The sequence below is a fragment of the Chionomys nivalis genome, chromosome 13 (assembly GCF_950005125.1).
Source record: "Chionomys nivalis chromosome 13, mChiNiv1.1, whole genome shotgun sequence".
In the NCBI taxonomy this organism is placed as follows: domain Eukaryota; kingdom Metazoa; phylum Chordata; class Mammalia; order Rodentia; family Cricetidae; genus Chionomys; species Chionomys nivalis.
Window position 1 is genome coordinate 76,254,347 of NC_080098.1, and position 19,539 is coordinate 76,273,885.

Here is a 19,539-nt window from a genome sequence, read left to right on the forward strand (position 1 = left end):
TCCGCGAACCGACAGAGGACCGCGGGCGGCGAGCGGGGAGCGCGAGCGAACGAGCGAAAGATAAATTTTTTAATGTTGAATATAATCAAATCTCTAATCCTAGAAAGGATGATTTCACAATGGATCTCAAGACGAAGGATCTTGAGATCTTGTCTGTTCTGTGTATACTACTACCAGTACAGAAATGGAAAATTTAGAAAGGGTGGGGGGATGATTTGCAATCACATGCAAATTTTCCTCAGCTCTTTGCCCTTGTTTAGTTCAGAGACCAATAGGAAAGACACAATCAGAAAGGGTATGCATTGCCAGTACCTCTCAAAATGTATCCCCTCCCTTGTGTCGAAGGGTATAGGAGAGGTCTATGCACTACTCTCTGCTTCTAGCATTCCTTCATACTGGAATCTGTCCATACAGAAAATTAGAAGGAGGAGGAACTATTTATGCGGAGAACATGTTCCAAGCTGTGCTACACACAGAACACAGAATAGGCACAGCTTAGAGACCTCATAACCCATGGAGGAGAACCTTGTACCAGACTGATCCTGATGCCAACAGAAATGAGCTCAGACCTCCACAAATGGGATAGTAATCACAGTAATGTAGGGATAGTAATCACAGGCCCCTGGAGTCTAGGTGCTGATGCAACTAGCCTTCTCTTAAAGATGGACAACTAAGTTAGCCTCCAGAGTGGGACCAACAGTGAAAATGGAGCTGGGGCTGACAGAAGGGCCTCAAACTGGAAGCATAGTTGTTATCCAAACTACAAAAACTAAGAGGGTAATATAGACTGGACCTTGACCTCAGAAGAGGTCATATCTGACTGGTCCCGGCTTCTCTCAGGACACCAAGAGGTGAGTTTTCTGAAGTGTGGAGGAGTTGGACCAAGGTCCCATGGTTCTTATCAGGAAAAGGGCAATACATTAGCTACACTGTTGAACCAGACAAAAGACATCGATTCTCTATCCTCCATAAGATTCAGAAAGGTCATCAAAGAGATCTACAGAAGCTTCCCAGAGAGACCAGACAGCATGGACACCTCTCACTGCCTCACATTGCTTTGTAATCTGAAAGTTCTCATAGTGACTTTCCATGGGAACCTCCCATAGCTGAGTCCTCATGTCAACCTACACAGGCCCATGGAGCTTTCTATGAAAGCTCTCATACACAAATCTCACAGACCCCCTGTAGAGGCCTCTACAGAGACCACACACAGACCTTTCAGTCACACAGAGGCCTCAATTTCATAGTTGCACCTCTTCTCACACAGACACATTCCCAGACCCCATACTTAAACTTCCATATAAACCTTATATAGAGACCTGTCTCAGTCAGCAAATAGGGACCCACAGATACTGCTCACAAAACACCTAAAGCAACACAAAGACCACCCCAAAGACCCAGTGTTCTCCCAAAGACACCCCTGGTCAGCATATAGAGATTCCAAATCCCAAATTCCCCCCAGAAAACCCCAGAGACTACCTCACAGATATAGTCAGAAAAGAGACACTCCCCAAGTCTCAAAAATCTCTCACAGGGACTACCCTCCCTCATGCTCTACAGATATTTCTTAGATTCCAATCACCACCCTGAGAAAACCAGGTGATGTTTCCCATCTCTCACAGGTCTAATTCAGAGAACACATTAGAGACTGACATAGAGACTTCCTATGGAGCTGTTCACAAGAACTTCTTTCTGACACCGTACACAGAGAGAGCACCTTATAAACTTCCCACACAACACAGATCTCCCATTGCCTGGGATGCGTCAAAGAACTCACAGAGCAATCTTTCACAGAAGTTTAAATAAAACCTCTTATGGAGACTCCACAGAAACCTCATCCAGGGTTCTCAGCAGAGAACTGGATCAAGGGTCTCATATGGAAAGCTCACACATTCTGGAGTCTGAGCAGCTGATGATGAAACTGCTTAACAAAATGGTACCCTAGATAGGATTGTGTTGTGAGTTACTGAGAAACGCAGCCACGTTGTCAGCATCATACCAAATGGGATTCTCTTATTGAAGAAACACGTTATTTTTATTTTAGTAATATTTCTTTTATCTCTGAAGAAAATCTACATTAAGACCTGCAAAAATATTTTTCTTTCACAAGATTTCATTAGTTTAAATTTTGTTTTTACCTGGGGATGGGGTGCTGAGGGAATGAAGAAAGGACCAACAGACAAAGGTATAGTAAAGCTGGGATTAGGTGGAATCTGCTATCACCTCAACTAGGAACCTCAGTGTGTTCATTATGTACAGCACAAACAAAGGGGCTACCTAGTCTTAATAGAAGGGCTCTGTAGGTGAGGTGTAGCTCAGGCTGTAAACTTCTGAAAAAGGAAGCTGTGGTTGCTAGTTTTGTGCACAATTATCAATTGTTTACAAACACTAATACTTAGACTGATAAGCAAAATATTGCCATTCTTCTAGAGCCTGGCCAATATAGGTAATGGCTTTGGCAACTTCTCATGGGTCCTAGGGCCACTGAGTCCTCAACATGGCTGGGTGCATGTGAACAACACATATTCACTTGTTGTAGGAGGCTGCTTGCTCCTGGCTACTCAGCCCTGAAATAACCACACAAAACTGCATTAAAATCACTGCTTGACCTATTAGCTCTAACTTCTTATTGGTTAGCTCTTACATTGTAATTTCACCCATTTCCATTAATCTGTGTATCGCCATGTGGATGTGGCTTACCGGCAAGGTTCTGTCTGGTATCTGTCTCTGGCAGGGCTACATGGCTTCTCCTTGATTCCACCTTCTTCCTCCCAGAACTCAGCTTAGTTTTCCCTGCCTAGCTCTATTCTGCTAAGCCACTGATCAAAACAACTTCTTTATTCATTAACCAATAAAAGCAATACATATACAGAAGGACCTCCCACTCATTCACTCAGGACTTAACTCACAGGAGGGATTTGCTCCACTCCTTACAGAACTCTGATCCACAATTTAGAGAATCATACATTTTTAAGCAGGGTAAACTATTGTCAACTTCCAGTGGAAGTGTTCTTTCCGTTTGTTACCATTGGCCCAAATCATATCAATGCCACATTTTTTGTGTCTCATTGGGGGGAGGTTTTGAACTTAGTTTTCTTTTTTTTGAAAGACCTGCAGCAAAGGAACCAAAAACAACTTAAGGAATGAAAGTGTTTATTTGTCTTACAATTTCAGTTATAGTATGTCATTAAAGGAAACCGTGGTAAGAACTCAAGCAGGAATTTGAAGCAGAAACCACAGGAGAATGCTTCTTGCTGGCTTTATCAGCTTTGTGCTCAGCAGGCTGCAGCACAAGGTTGCTGCCTCCAGCATTTACCCATCTGTCCACCTCATTCCTTCCTGCATTCCAGGAAAAAGTGATACCCTTACCAGGGTTCTGGAGAGACTGTGTATAACAGCCTGACCTTGCGACATAAGGGGCCAGCCTGTATATGGGGAGGCACTTTAGCATGTCATCTGTGAAGCAAATAGGACCACCTGTGGGATTGGAAGGTGGTTAGTGGGAACATCTCACTGTCTCCAAGAAAGACTATTGTTTCCATGGAACCTAACTGCAGGATTTCAACACAAAGAACACCACAGTACACCATTGCAACAAACTTCAGAAATCAGACATGTAGAAAAAACAGTAGTTTATTCTCCCTCCTCTGAGAGTTGTGGAATAAGCCCAAGTTCCATCAAGGTATTAAGGAGACAGAGCTATTTATTCCTTTAACCGGCTGGCTTTCTCCTAGTAGGTGTAATGATCCAAGAATGTCCAGCTGTGTCAATATAATGGTATTGCCGGGCGGTGGTGGCGCACGCCTTTAATCCCAGCACTCGGGAGGCAGAGGCAGGCGGATCTCTGTGAGTTCGAGACCAGCCTGGTCTACAAGAGCTAGTTCCAGGACAGGCTTCATAGCTACAGAGGAACCCTGTCTCGAAAAACAAAACAAAACAAAAATAACAACAACAAAAAATAACAAAATGGTATAATTATCCATTGTTAGACCCTTATTTCTGGCTTCCCTATCTGACAATTACAGTTTGAATATGAAGTGTTCCTGTAAAAAGGCTTATCTACCGAAAACTTGGTTTGCAGTTAGAAGGACTATAAAGAAGTGACTGGATCCTGAGAGTACTACTCTCACTACTCGCAGCTGGTAGGACCTGATAACTGGAGGAGTAGACTGCCTTTGAGGACTATTCCTTGTCCTTCCCACTACATGCTCCCTACCATGATGCTCTGCCTCATTACAGCCTGAAAGTAATGGAATTAGCCAAGCATGAAATGAAACTTCTAAAACTCCCTAAGTTGTTTATCTTAGGGACAAATACACAGAAAAGTATTCTTCAATTAGGCCTGAAGGCATATCATCATTCTCCCTCATACTATCCCTTCATGCATTCTTTTAAAAAGGGACAGAGGTAGGAAATAAAAATATTAAAAGGGAATAGGAACCTGAAACATTTTTCTCAGTCAACTTATTTATTGCCCTTGCTCTAAGTATTAGATTAAACTTTAAGAAAGCAGCACAGCATGTCCAGGATTAAGAGATATTTTATATTAGCGATTTAAAACTCATTTCATGTTGTTATCCATGTTGAACAAACTTTTGGACTGAAATGATAACAGATTAACAAAATGTGCTCTTGGCCAAGACTACACTGCAACATATTTTTCCCTAAATGTGAGTGCTTGCCTTTGAAAAGATGAAGCAGCACTTTTCATGCCAGTTTCAAAACATGCTATTTTAGCTGGTTCAGAAAAGAAAGCTGTTGGAGTACAAAACAGGCACTGTGACTGAAATTTTAAAACTAGATGAGACAGGCTGTTCAGAAGTCAAAGATATGTCTTGTTTTACATGTGGGGGAGGTGAATGAGGGAGATAGAGATAGATTGATAGATGATAGATACATAGATAATGGTAGATAGACAGATAAATAGATAGGTATACATACGAGAATGCTTGAGATTCTTAGTAATTCTTCAAGGTCTAGGATAAAAAAGTAAAATTAACATTTAAATAGAGCAAACAGACTAGAATATAAGCATCAAATTAAAAAATACCAAGTAGATAGCAGAACTCACTGGTAATAATGAATCATCGGTTCACAACAGACTCTTACGGTTACCAGATACTATTAACATTTATTGGTATTGTCTACAGAATTCAAGGTACACCTTCATTGTCAATATTTCACATTTTATGGTGAGTTAATTTAGAGATAATTATTTTCTTACTATTTTCCTTAAAATTTTACATAAAGGCATAAGCTTTGGCATATCAGTTCTAGGTGAAGATTTTATTTCACTCTGAAACTCATATATTTCCCCAGGAAAATGTATGTGGATAAACTTAAAATATTTATTGAAAATGTCACCTCCTAAAATACAAAAAGTTAATAAAATAATAAAATGAGTTTTCATCTTACAACTCCTAGGTTACAATTCATGACACAGAGAAGTCAGAGCAGGAACTTAAGTCAGAACTTAAATGGGCATCCTGGGGAAATGTTGCTTACTGGCTTGTTTTAATTTCTCTTTCTTCCATCACTCCTTTTAACACTGTTATTTCTTTCTCATCCTGCTGATTTAAGGGTATCAGAAGCCCAAATGGCCAGTGTAAGTCTTAGCTTCCAGTTCAATAGAATTGAACTGAATTTCCTGACAGACACAGTCTGCATCCTGACCCTAAAACTTCTAGCAGAACTTAAGATCAGGGGAACAGGAAGCCAAAATGTTTCTAGAGGTTTGGTAGGGATGATACTGAGTAGACCCCATCCTGTTTCTATCTCTTGACTTCTGGATCCATGAATCCTGGGTATGGCAGAAATATATTGAATGCTCACTCAAAGTAAATATTGCCTTCTGGAGAACTCTGCTCCAGTCCTCCATATTACTGTCACTTAATTGACACTGTAGTTGTGACATTGAAAGGTCATTCCACCTTTTTTGAAAACCACTGGCTTTAGGATAATATGAAATATGGTAAGAAGAGTAAATTCTATGAGTATGGGCCCGCTGTCAAATGAGTTCTTTGGTCTGAAGAGCTTCTGTGTGGAATACTGTGACACTGAATATGGCATCCTTTAAGTTTATGGGTAGTAGTTATGGCAGAAGTATTATGTGAAAGAAAGGAATACCGATATCCAAAAAAGTATCTCTTCCAGTAAGTATAAAGTCTCACTTTTTCCATGATGGTAGTGGTTAAATGCAGTAAACTTACTATCAGGTTGCTAGAAATATTCTTTCAAAAATTGTGTGTGTATGTGCTATTATGTATATGTGGAGGTCAGAGGACAACTTGGTTCTCTCTTTCCTGCTGTGGGATAATGCTCTTATATACTGTAAAAATTTGTCATTCATATTGGCTTAATAAAATGCTGTTTGGCCAGTAAATGAAGTGTTAGGTTGGAACAGTCCAGCAGTTACTGTGTGATGTTTCAGAAAACTTATTTTATCCTTTGATGGTTAAGAAAGTTCTAGGAAATTTTGTGTAAAGATGACTATGAAGTGATGAAGTAGAATACAGTAAAAAAAAAAAAAAGACCAACTATTAAACACTGATTTATCAGTTTTTAGGTGATTTTGCTACTTGTAACAAAATTACCCAGAGAAATAGTTAAAATGACAAGTCATCATCCTTAACACCTACTGACAGTCACATAGGCTTGTATAAGGTTTTGCTTTCTCACTCCATTTTATGGTTTTAGAATACAAAATGAGAATACAAACAGGACCCAGCAATAAAGGTTCCCAGGAGCTACTATGAGTTTGGTCCACTCTCTCCCACTCTCATTGGTGCTGTGTCACCGCTTCAGAGGTGGCAGGATATGAAAGAATGGAGTTAATAAATGATGTAGATTAAAGTCTCATGCAATAACCAATTTTATTCAGAGTGTCAGACAATTTATACTCGGAGGTTTAAAAAGAGTCACATGAGTAAAATGTTCAATCACCAGGGTAAGCTGCACGTCGCAAACAAGTCCCACATGGTGGGCAAGACATGAGAGACAAAACCATGTTTTTCCATGGAGACATAAACAAACAGCAATATCCATTTGTAAAGAATAGTAGAAAATAAGCATATATATATATATATATATATATATATATATATATATATATATATTACACCTGGGAGGGGCATGAAAGCATAATCCAAGAACAATTCCATGTTTTTTGGAGAAACTTGTGTCTTGATTTCTTGGAGTGTTCTCATAAGCACTCAGAAATCTCCTTATATGACTATATTTTGGGGCCATATTCTGACATTTCCCCCTTTTTATTTTTTAAATGTAGGATATCCAGAGTGGTTTTGACTTGATATATTGTAGATAAATATTACTGTCATTTTATGTATGAATGCCCTAAAAACAAGAACATTATAAACATAATAAATAACATTAGAATAGTGAACGCATTATGTGTTATACTCTGTTTCTAAGAACATGGGTCAATATTGTGACCATTACTATTGATTACATTATTATATTGATCCAAAAACATCTAGAGAATAGATTGAAAAGAGACCCATATGATGAATCCCATGATAGGAACAGAAATGTTGTGATGTCCTATGCAAATGGGAAGTGATGCAAAACACAATGAAAACTTATACACAGCCCTTCTTCATAGGAATGAATGAGTTTATTATGGCTCCAAGGTCTAGGAATAAACACAGATTCAATACTAAAGATAACAAGAGGTAGATCCACCCAATATACAGCTTGGGGCAAAGGAAGATGAGGAACAAAAAGCCAAGTAATACCTGTGCTCAGAGGTACTCACCACATACGCACAGGTCAGAGCAGCAAACATCACCAGAAAGAGATTTTCAGGTTGACATAGGGTTCTGTGTGTTTCATAGAATAACTTCTCCCTTGGTGCACAGGGCCTTAACTTTTCCCCAGGTGAACAGACCTGACTTCTGATGGTATGGTTGCTATCTCCTTTTGTCCTTTGCCTGGAAGTTTACTATCTTTCTAATGAGTTCCACTGTCTCTCTGCCCTACACCATCATCCTTGATGACCTTGGTCTGGAAGAGCTCCATAATATTTATGCAATGACAGGTACATATCCCTTCCCACTTTTTCTAGTCAACCAGACTTCTGGGTCTCAATTTGTTTAAACCACACAGGCTTATCTAAAAGCAGTTCAGAATTTTCTGTAGAGAAATGTTTCTGAGTTCTTGAACATAAATCACCTTGAAAATTTGTATAAATAATAAATAAATAAAGTGCAAAAATATTCATTTGTGCTCCCCCTTTTAAAAAAATAATTGTTGTTTTAATGATCTTTGTGCTTTTTCAGTTGTTCCCTAACCTTTAAGACTATAAGGAATACCAGTAATATAATTAATATTCCATTCTTAACATAAATTCTTAAATTTTATACTATAAGCTTGCCCATTGTTAGTTTCTATAGAAGTAGGCACTCACTCCAATAACAGCAAAAGTTTATTTAAGAGAGCTCCAGAAGCGTTCCCTGAGGATTGAGGTACAGGCCAAAGAAATTTAAGCTATGTGTTAATACAAAAGTGTAGGTACAGTATCTGAGGCACATGAACAAAGTGAGCATCATCTATTTGCTATAATTCATTGCTGAGGGGAGCTGCGGGCTGCGTTCCTGCCACCCAGCTCCCGGCCACCTGGCTAGCTTATGCCCCAAAATAATGACACACAAACTGTATTCTTTTAAACACTGCTTGGCCCATTAGCTCTAGCTTCTTACTGGCTAATTCTTACATCTTGATTACCTATTTCTATTAATGTGTGTAGTACTCCAAGGTGCACTTACCGGGAAGATTCTAGCCTATGTCCATCCTGGGTTGGAGCTTCATCGCATCTGCCTTGGAGAAGAGCGGCATCGCGTCTGAGCTCACTTCCTCTTCCTCCCAGCATTCTGTTGTGTTTACTCCACCTATCTAAATTCTGTCCTATTAGATGGGCCAAGGCAATTTCTTTATTGACCAATGAAATCCCACATCAATTCATTAGTATTTTTTGCTTTGGGGGTTAGCTCCAGCTCTGTGACTATGATACTTTAGGGAACACAAATAGGGCATTCCTATACCACTTGTCTCACTCCGTAAGATTTTTACATGAAGTCTATCAGCAATAGTATAGCTGTTGATGTTCTTATTTTTGGAAATAAGAATATGGCAGGATAATGCTTCAGATAACTTATTTCCTTCTGCATAAAACCAGGGAAGTTAGAGTATGATTAATAACAAAGGATGTGTGTTTTAGTCAGATATTGTAGTTCCTTTAGTAATGGACATAATAGAAAGTGAAGATGAAATTAAGCAGTTTCTATTGTTGGAAATAATCCTATAATATAAACAGACTCTGGTACAGTATTCAAGGGTTTATGAATTATTGGTAATAGGTGAATCAAAATAGCCACTTCAGATGAGGAAAAAGAAGTATGACTATACTGATCAGCATCCAGACCATGAATTCCTCCTCGACTCTTAGATGAACCATGAATAAAATAAGTATCTACTTGTGGAATGGGAGATTGAACAATTTTTGTAACCATAAATTTGTATGAAAAAAGTTCCATAGCTTGTCATTTGGCTAATGATTTCCTATCTTTCCACAGTAATCTGCAAATGAAATTTGAAAATCTATACAGTTCAGCAACTGTTAGTTGTTAGTTAAGGGTAATATAATACAGCAAGGATCAAATCCATATAAGCTTTGAAATTGGGTCTTCCCCTGATTTACTAATTGAGCAAGAAGGGTAGGTGCCCGGCTAGCTCAGTCGGTAGAGCATGAGACTCTTAATCTCAGGGTCGTGGGTTCGAGCCCCACGTTGGGCGCCAAATGTGGTGGCGCAAATGAATGTAGACAGATTATATAGATATATACAGCTTTAATAAGGAAATAGACTTACAGGACCACAGGTTCCCGCGGAGCACTGGAAAAGCAGAGCAAAAGAAAAGGGCTGCTGGGCTCACGCCCGGCAGATTTATCCGTAAACATTAGCCCGAGGCGAACACGCCCCCAATGGGTGGGGCTATGTCCCTACAGGTAAGTAGTTAGTATTTTATGACCCTTATGGCATAAATAATTCCATTCCAAAGGTTTACCCTCTTGTGACATAATACCTTTAGGGGACAACTTAGTGGAAAAAATAAATAAGCTTAATAGAACCAAAGGATCCACATGATATATAAAAGCTTCTTTTAGTCTGGATTAAGACAGCTATAGTTTTCCCTTACCTCTTGAGATAATATTTGAGGACTGTCCAACACCTTCTCTCCTTCTAGAGTTTTAATAGATTGGTTAGTGATAACTAAGTATTCCAAAAGTAGATTGTAGCCAATTAATGTCTTCTAATAGTTTTTGAAAGTTGTTAAGTGTTTTTAAATTGTCTTGTCTAATGGACTTTGTGTGTGTGTGTGTGGTTTAACAATTGTTTTGGTAACTAATTGTCCCAAATATCACAGTGTCTGATCTTTGTATCTTTTCAGGAGCAATAATAATTCCATTTTTATGTAGCATATCCTGACTCACATTATATATGTATTGTAACTTTTCCTCTTTGTAGGTGGCTAACAGGAGATCATCCATATGACAAATATAAGCCTGAGGAAAAAACTGCCTCATAGCTCTAAATACTTTCCTATATAGTATTGACACATAGTAGGGAAGTTTGTCATGCCTTGAGATAATACATTCCAATGATACCAGAGCTGAGGTTCTTTATGACTGAGTGAGGGAACAGAAAAGGTGAAGTGCACCTTATCATCAAGATGAATGTGTATACTATAAAAGGAGTCTGTTAAATCCAAAACTCTTAAAGGCCAATCTTTAGGCAGAGGTAAACTGGGCTGTAAAACTCCCCTTGGCCACATGGTGGCATTAACATTCCATCAGTCAATCAACAATTTCCAGTTACAAGATTATTTTTTAACAAAAACAGGAAAATTCTAAGGAGAAAAAGAGGGTTCTATGCAAAAATTCTCGAACTGCTTTCTGACTAACTGGTGAAGAGCTTGCAACTTTTCTTTAGAAAGGGGCCGTTTACAGACTTCAGGCCACTGGCAGTGAGACCAGGATTTATCCGTACTGCATATACTGGCTTTTCAGAACCCATTCTCTTTGAATGGATACCTTGCTCAGCTTAGATATAGTAGGGAGAGCCTTAGGCCTTCCTCAAAGTAATGTGTCCTACCCTCTCTGAGGAGTGGATGGGGGAGGGCATAAGAAGAGAGGAGGGAGTGGGAACTGGGATTGATATGTAAAATTTTAAAAAAGATAATTTGCTTTCTCTTTTAAGAGAGAGAGAGAGAGAGAGAGAGAGAGGAGAGGAGAGAGAGAGAGAGAGAGAGAGAGAGAGAGAGAGAGAGAGAGAGAGGAGAGAGAGGAGAGAGAGGAGAGAGAGGAGAGAGAGAGAGGCCATTTAGGTGTACATACAGGCTCATTAGTTTTTCGTGTAATTTTTCAGCGTCCCCTATAAAAAACCTGATCCATGTTCATGATTTTGTCTTTGTGGGATTGTAAATTCAATAATTCCTTGCAACTCTTCCTAATTCTTTTTTCCTTTTGATATCCCATTCTTTTCATTAGCCATTGGGCCTGTGAAGAATAGGTAGCATTAGAGGTGAGGATATAGATTTTTGTTTTAGTTTGCTGTAAAAAAAATCTCTTCCCCAAAGATTAATGGGAACATGAATAACTTAAGGCTGTAGAACTGCTCTTATCCCTTTTGGACCCATACAGTGTAGTTTTGTAACATTTTTGTTTAATCTCCTTAGAGCTCATAGGTAGTGAAATTTCATTTGTATTTTAATAAATAAAGCTTGCCTGAAGATCAGAGAGTAAGACAGTCACGCTATGTGATTTTCTTTGGGGCTCAATAGCTGTGGGAACCGGAAAGGACAGAAACCCCAACAAGTCAGCCCCAATCATGTTACAGACGGGTCTCTGGGTTTCTTTGATTTATAAATACTTCCCTTCTTGTTCATCCTTTATGTTTAACACCTTTCTTTCTAGTTTTTAAGACATAAGCATAAATGATCAAATTGTGACTTTTGTTGTTTTTCCCCAGAGGCTTGCTATTCATTACCCTTCCTCATTGGTTTTTAGCTACACTTCTCAATTTGTTTTTCAACTTTAGTTCACACTACTTAAGAGTATTTTTGTTTGTTTCTTCTTGTGTCCATTTTTAGAAGAAAGTATTATTTTTTGTTTCTTAGTACCTGAGGAACTGAGAAAGAGCTTTTAATTAGCACTTTTGAATCTTTTTAAACTGGTGGGATTCTCGATTCAGTCTAGGTTTTCTTGTATAGTAGATAAGCACTCTAGCCTTGAGTAACTGGACTGCATAGTCTAATGTGCTTATTTCCTGGATGTAGTCTGTTCCTGTAGTGGTGCCCCACCCCCACATGCCACCAGCTGCCTCCAGTATGTTGACTTTTGCTCTGTCTTCTTTAGATCAAGTGTCAGACTATCTTGGGGGAAAAACCACTACTGTGGAAGTTAGTGATTTGCTGGGAGCAAATGAAAACTGATCCTCAAAGAATAAGTCTGTTTAGAAATGAATGGGGCCTGGGAAAGGAAGAAGTGTTGTCACAAATTCTGTAGACTGAAGGCAGTGTGATGGAGGAGGCAGGTCTGAACAGGCACATCTCTGGAAACAAAGCATAGAGCATGAGGAGGCTCAATCTCTTAACTGTTCTCTCAGGATCTCCACAGTAGTTCCTCTGTATCCACAGGAAAAAGTCACATGATTTCAACTTGACCAATCAGAAGAGCCAAGCCCACTTGGCCAGTGTGATTGGTTAATGCATGTGACCAATGAGGGCTCATAAATCTGGATTCACAGTTGGAAGTGGGGAGGATTGCTGAGACAGTTAGCCGCAGTTTTGTTATATGAGCTTTCACCACAAGGACACCAGTGCAGAGAGTAGTAAGCAGCACCCCAGATTCATGAAGATGTTTCCTGGTCTCTGGCTAACAGTCAGGTACAGCTCTGCCCAATGCCATCAGTCACTGCACTTCTCTCTTTCATGAGTCCTTCAATCAGCTTTGTTTTGTGGGTTGTCCAAGTCACTTTGGAATGGGTTTCATACAATTGCCCTCTGTTCATACTAGCAGGTTCAATGGAGAACCCTAATGCTGTGAAAGCCCAGAATTTTGAACTAATCCCAGGTCCTATGTAGCATTCTGTGGCTATCCCTGACCTCTTTCATATTTCTGATGGTTTCCCTTTTGTATTCAGATCCCCTGCCTTATCCACTGATACCAAATATTATAGAAAACATTGATATTTGTGGAGCTGGATTGTTCCATTTGAAGCATCTCTGGTTCTGTCTAATTTTATGACAAAATGCTGTGTTTCTTTAAGACTGATTATGTTGCCCTAAATTCTTTTTATATGCTGTATTGTGAGTTTGTGCATGAGGAACTAATTTTACATTCCTGGATGAATCCACCTGATCCTGGGGTTATGGTCTGTAATGGCATTACATTTGCATTTTAATAAAAGCTTACCTGAAGAACAGAGAGTAAAACAGTCACACTTATCAGGCTTACAGACCAGGCAGTGGTAACACACACTTTAACCCCAGTAGCCATACTAGTTGCCATAGAAACTGTGCGGTGCATGCCTTTAATCCCAGCCCTAGAGAGAATTATAAAATGGGAGGAGACAGTTCTCATTCACAGTCTCATTCTGAGATGCCTGGAGGCAGGATTGCCATTTTGGACTGAGGTTGAGGTAAAAGCCAGTGGCTGGCTGCTCTGCTTTTTGGAACTTTATGTTGAACCCCAATTTCTGTCTCTGAGATTTTATTAATTCTGCTTCAATGGCCTTCTAGATGCATTGTTGAATTGTGACGTTCATCAAGGAAATTACAATATTTTCTGCTTATAATGTTTTTATTTGGTTTTGGTATCAGAGTAATATTGAATTTGTAGAATGAATTTGGAGTGTTCCTTCCCTTTCTGTCTTATGGAATAATCTGTGAAGCATTGATGTTAATTCTTTTTTTAAATGTTCTGGTAGAATTTATCTGCTGGTCTGTATGATCCTGGACTTTTCTTTTTTTTTCTTTGGTTTTTCAAGACAGGGTTTCTCTGTAGCTTTGGTGCCTGTCCCTGAACTACTCTTGTAGACCAGGTTGGCCTCGAACTCCCAGAGATCTGCCTGCCTCTGCCTCCTGAGTGCTGGGATTAAAGGCGTGTGCCACCACCACCCAGCGGTCCTGGACTTTTCTTTATGGCAGTTTTTCCCATTAGTATTTCAATGTTGTCCTTAGTTATTGATCTATTTACATGATTTTGTTTTTCTTATCTAAATTTGGGTAGGTTGTATGATTCTAGGAATTGGTCTATTTCTTTCAGATATTATAATTGACTAATTTTTTTTCAAACTACTTCATAATGATCTTTTTTGGGATAGTTGTATTTTAATCTCAGCATTTTTCCCTTCCTTTTCAAGGTCTCCCATATATCCCATCCCACACTTCTTCAAATTCATAACTTCTTCTTTTCTATCAGTTGTTATTGCATGCACATATGTATTTGCATATAATATATCCCCAAATATCTGTTGAATCCATATACTATGTTATATGTATGTGTGTTTCCATGGATGACCATTTGGCACTGGATAACAAGTGGGCTACCTCTTTCACTCCCAGATTTACTCAGTTATTGTTGTAGGGTTGAGGCCTCATGGGCTTTTCTCCTTGCAGTTTGGCATGTTCATTGGCATTCTTGTTCAGCTCGCGTTTGTACTCTTATGTTGATGAGACTTTATGGGTATAGGTTTCTGAGCTCCTGCTGTTACTACAAGACACAATTTGATAGCAAACTCCCTGATCCTCTGGCTCTAACAATCTTTCCACCTCCCACCCTCTGCCCCTTCCACAATGTTCCCTGAGTTTTTGGGGATGTATCCATTGAGACTGGGCTCTACAACTCTGAATATTGATTGGTTGAACTGGCTTTCTATGGTGGTCTCCATCTGTTTCAAAGAGAAGATTTTTTTTTTAATGAGGGATGAAGACTAAACTTATCTGTTTGTAAAAGGACACATTTTTAATTTGTTGTTAGGGATTGTGTTTGTTTAGTAATTTAGTGTTCGTAGATTTCCTCCAGTAACCATGATTTTGCTAGCACTGATTAGTTAGCTAGGTTTCCCATACCAGACATGGTATCCTTCTTGTTGAGCAGGGTTTAAGACCAATTAAGAAACCATTGACTATGACCAAGGTGTGCGTGTGTGTCACTACTGCATTCATAGGGTTATCATGCCATGATGGTCACTGATACAGTTCATAGGTATCATAGCTAGGTGGAACTATTGGTTGCCTTTACATTTGGAAGTTTTCTTGGTACCTTCTGGTACCATGAAAGCTAGTTCTTTGGGAGGGGAATTAAGGTTAATCTGAGCTCAAAGACCTCTGAGTCCTGTTTCTGAAGTGTGTAGTATCTTCAGCAACATGGCCTTGCCTTCCACCCCTGGATGGTAACCAAGGACAACAGCAATAGGCTATATATTTTGGGGTATTTTAGAATTCTTTTAGACAGTACTAGCCAACAACTCAAAAGAGGGCTTTTTATGTCTGTTGTTAGGGGTTTTGTTAGGTGGTCTTTGGTTCTTGGAAGGAACGCCATCAGCACAGATTAGAAAAGTTTATTACAACTAACCATGTATATTTATATACTGAATTATATATATTATAGGTTTTTTTTAAGGTAAATAGTTAATTGTATGATTAATTGTGGCTTTTTTTCAGTGATCTTTATTGTTATCTACCTCCCTCCTTCTTCTACATTTACCTCCCTTCTGTAAACAGAGACTGCACTTATGTTTCCCAGGCACCCAGACCCAAATAATCACACAAAAATGATATTAATTATAACACTGCTTGGCCAAAAGCTCTGTCATATTTCTAGCTAACTCTTCTATCTTAAATTAATCCATATTTTGTGTATATGTTAACCACGTGGCTTAGCATCTTTTATCACTGAGGCATTCTCATCTTGCTTCTTCTGCATTGGGCTTGTGACTGCAGACTGAGCCTTTCCTCTTCCCAGAATTCTCCTAGCCTGGTTGCCCCATCTATGCTTCTTGCTTGGTTACTGGCCAATCAGTGTTTTATTAAACCAATACGAGTGACAAATCTTTACAGGGTACAAAGGCATTATCCCACAGCATTTCCCCTTTTTTTCTTTTCAAAACAAGAACCCTCTCCCTAATGAGCCTCCCCCTTTTCCCATTTTCCCTAATGAGCTTCTTTTTTGCATTTAAAAGGTTTAATTTTACATAACTTTAAAAAAATATTTTATTTTTAAAAACAATCTTTTTTAGTTTTAATATCAATCCTGGTTTCTCCTCCCTTCTCTCCTCCCACTCCTCTCACGGTCCCCCACTCAACTCTGCATCCATTCCTCAGAGAGATTAAGGCCTCCCATGGGGAGTCAACAAAGTCCCTCCCTACTGTATCTAGGCTGAACAAGGTAACCCTTCATAGGGAATGGGCTCCCAGTAGCCAGTTCATATGCTAGGAATAAATCTTGGCCCCACTGTCATTAGCCCCACAAACTGCCCAAGCCATGCAGCTGTCAACCACATTCAGAGGGCCTAGTTCGGTTCTATGTAGGATCCCCAACTATGAGTCCAGAGTCAGTGAGGTCCCACTAGCTTGGGTCGTGGGGTTTCCCATCATGGTCTTGACCCCTTTGCTCACTCCTCTCTCTCTTTGACTGGACTTCAGGAGCTCAGCCCAGTCATTAGCTGTGGATCTCTGCATCTGCTTCCATCAATTACTGGATGAAGGTTCAATGATGACATTTAAGGTTGTCATCAATCTGTTTACAGGGGAAGGCCAGTTCAGGCACCCTCTCCATTATTGCTTAGCATCTGGGGTCATCCTAGTATAGTCCTGGGGATTTCCCTAGTGCCACATTTCTTGCTAACCCCATAATGGCTCCCTCTATCAAGATATCTCTTTCCTTGCTCTCCCTATCTGTCCTTCCCCCAACTTGACTGTCCTGTTCCCTCATGTTCTCCTCTCCACTTCCCTTTCCCCTCTCTTCTCCCTTTCCACACTCTCTCTTCTTCCAATTTACTCAGGAGATTTTGTCTATTTCCCTTTCCCAGGGGAATATATGTATGTCCCTCTTAGGGTCCTTAATTTTAGTGTTAGCTGCTGTAACATCACCTTTATTCATGTCTAATTTTTAATAATTTGTGTCTTCTCTCATTTGGTTAGTTTCAGTAAGGGTTTGCCAATTTTACTTATTTTTATAATAACCAACTCTTTGTTTCTTTGATCCTTTGTGATGTTCTTTTGGTTTCCGTTTTATTAATTTCCTCTGAAAGTTACTATGTATTGCCATTCACTGTTTTAGATTTAGTTTATTCTTTTGTTTCTATGTCTTTGGAGTAATCATTAGGTAAATTTTTGCTTTTATTTACATAGGAATTTGATGATTATGAACTTCTCTTATAGACTTACTTATAATTTTTTAAATCTAGTATTGTGATTTTATACTGAGACAGACAATATGTAACAGGAGGAGCGAGGAGGTAACAATGCACCAGGACCTGAAGGAAAGTTCCTCTGGGGAAGAGGTTCCCACAGATCATTACATGATTCTTGATACCCTTGGTATAGGCAGCTTTGCTGAAGTGAAACTTGCCTGTCACCTCCGTACAGACGTACAGGTTGCTCTGAAGATTATGGAAAAGGACAAAAAGAAAGCTACTCTGATCACAAATGAGGTAGATATCATGAAATTATTGAATCATCCTAATATAATTAAGCTGTTCCATGTCATGGAAACTACTCAGCATATCTATATGGTTATGGAACTGGCCTCTGGGGGTGACCTGGCAGGTCGTATAGTGGAGGTAGGCTCCATGGAGGAAGAGGAGGCCCAACATATCTTCACACAGATAGTATGTGCAGTTAAGTACTGCCACGAGAATAACATTGCACACAGGGACATCAAGCCAGATAACATACTGTTAGATAGCAAAGGAAGTATCAAGCTGTGTGACTTTGGTCTGGCTACCAAAGTAACTGTGGGGCAGAAATTAAAAGTTTTCTGTGGTACCCTTCCATACTGTGCCCCAGAGCTTTTCAATGGCCAAGAATATGATCCCAAGACACCTGATATCTGGAGCATGGGAGTAGTTCTATATATCATGGTGACAGGGTACCTCCCATTCAAAGCAACAACATATAAAGACATGAAGGTGGAGATGAAAGATCCACATTACTACATCCCATCAAAGCTTCCAGAATACATTGTCAACCTCATTGTGAAGTTATTCACTATTGACTCTGAGCAGAGACCCAAGATACATGACATTATGAAACATCTGTGGCTCAAGGACAGTGAAGTACTTTTAAAACTACCATCTTCTTTGGAGATGCTCCCTAGAAAACCAAACCTCAATATTGTGTCAGCCATGCGGGTCATGGGCTACAGTCCCAAAGACATTAGAGACTCTTTACATAAAAAAAAATTTAATAACATCATGGCAACTTATTTAATATTAAAACACCAGTCATTCTTGAGAAGCAACATACATCATCAAATTAAACCTATGCAGTTTGATGTTGCCAGTACACCTTTATGTCTTCCCATGGCTCGCTTCTCCCTAAATGTCACAGGGAGTGATCCTGCTCTTCCAACTAACACCTTTCTGGCAAAACACAAGTTTCATGGCAATGACAAGATTACAATGAAGGAGGGGAGCAGAAGACTCAGCATGCCTGCCATCCTGTGTTGTCAACAGAAGAGAACCATCTTTCCTAAAGTAGCTTCTGAATGTGGTCATGTAGCTGTTCATATCATGAGAAGCATTATTCAGAAGAGATGTACGACCTCAAAGGTGGTGGCCTTAGGCAGCACATCCTCAAAAAACATTCTTTCTAGAAATGATATTGCCCAGATGACAACACAGAATAAAATCAACCCAAAAAACAGCTCGTCTCCCCAGAACACATCGTCTATAATGAGCTCCATGGAGGCACCCCAAAGTGTCACAACCACAGGCACTCATCACAAGGAACCATACTCCACCAGTGACCAGCCCCAGAGTGTGATCACAGCCTCTTCCCACAACATAAGGCGATGCTGGAAGAGGGTGAAGAGGAGAACGGTGAATTGTTTTCAAAGCCTGTGTTGCTGCCTCTTTCCCCAAAGGCGAAGCCATGCTTCCCCGAAGAAAGTGGCTCCAGTGGAATGGGAGAATGGAGTAACATAAAATGAGGTAGGTGACGGACCAAAATATACTTCTATATTTTAATTAATGAATTTTCTAATGTTCTTTGCAACTGACTTAGAATAGTTAAACACATTTATGGAATATGCAACTTGCACCTCAGATGGACAAAGCAACAGCTTCCTTATTATCTGGAACCTGAGAAAGTTGACCTGGAACAGAAATGGTTACCAGTGGCTGTGGAGGCATTGAAGAAGTGTTGACTAAAGGAAACAGATGTTCAGAAGGTAAGAATCAGGTAGGAAACGATGACACTTATTAATTTACAACCCTGCTGTGTCTTTCTATTTTTAAG

General features: G+C 39.5%; 1 protein-coding gene and 1 non-coding gene across 2 annotated transcripts; both read left to right on the plus strand.

The window, feature by feature from the left end:
• Positions 1–9,737: 9,737 nt before the first annotated feature.
• Trnak-cuu (transfer RNA lysine (anticodon CUU)) lies at positions 9,738–9,810 on the plus strand. The gene has a single exon. It is a non-coding gene; the product is annotated as a tRNA-Lys (tRNA).
• A 7,733-nt stretch (positions 9,811–17,543) lies between these two features.
• LOC130885570 (sperm motility kinase X-like) lies at positions 17,544–19,226 on the plus strand. Its single transcript, XM_057787100.1, has one exon. It carries the CDS (start codon positions 17,544–17,546, stop codon positions 19,224–19,226), a length of 1,683 nt encoding a protein of 560 aa, XP_057643083.1.
• Positions 19,227–19,539: the final 313 nt, after the last annotated feature.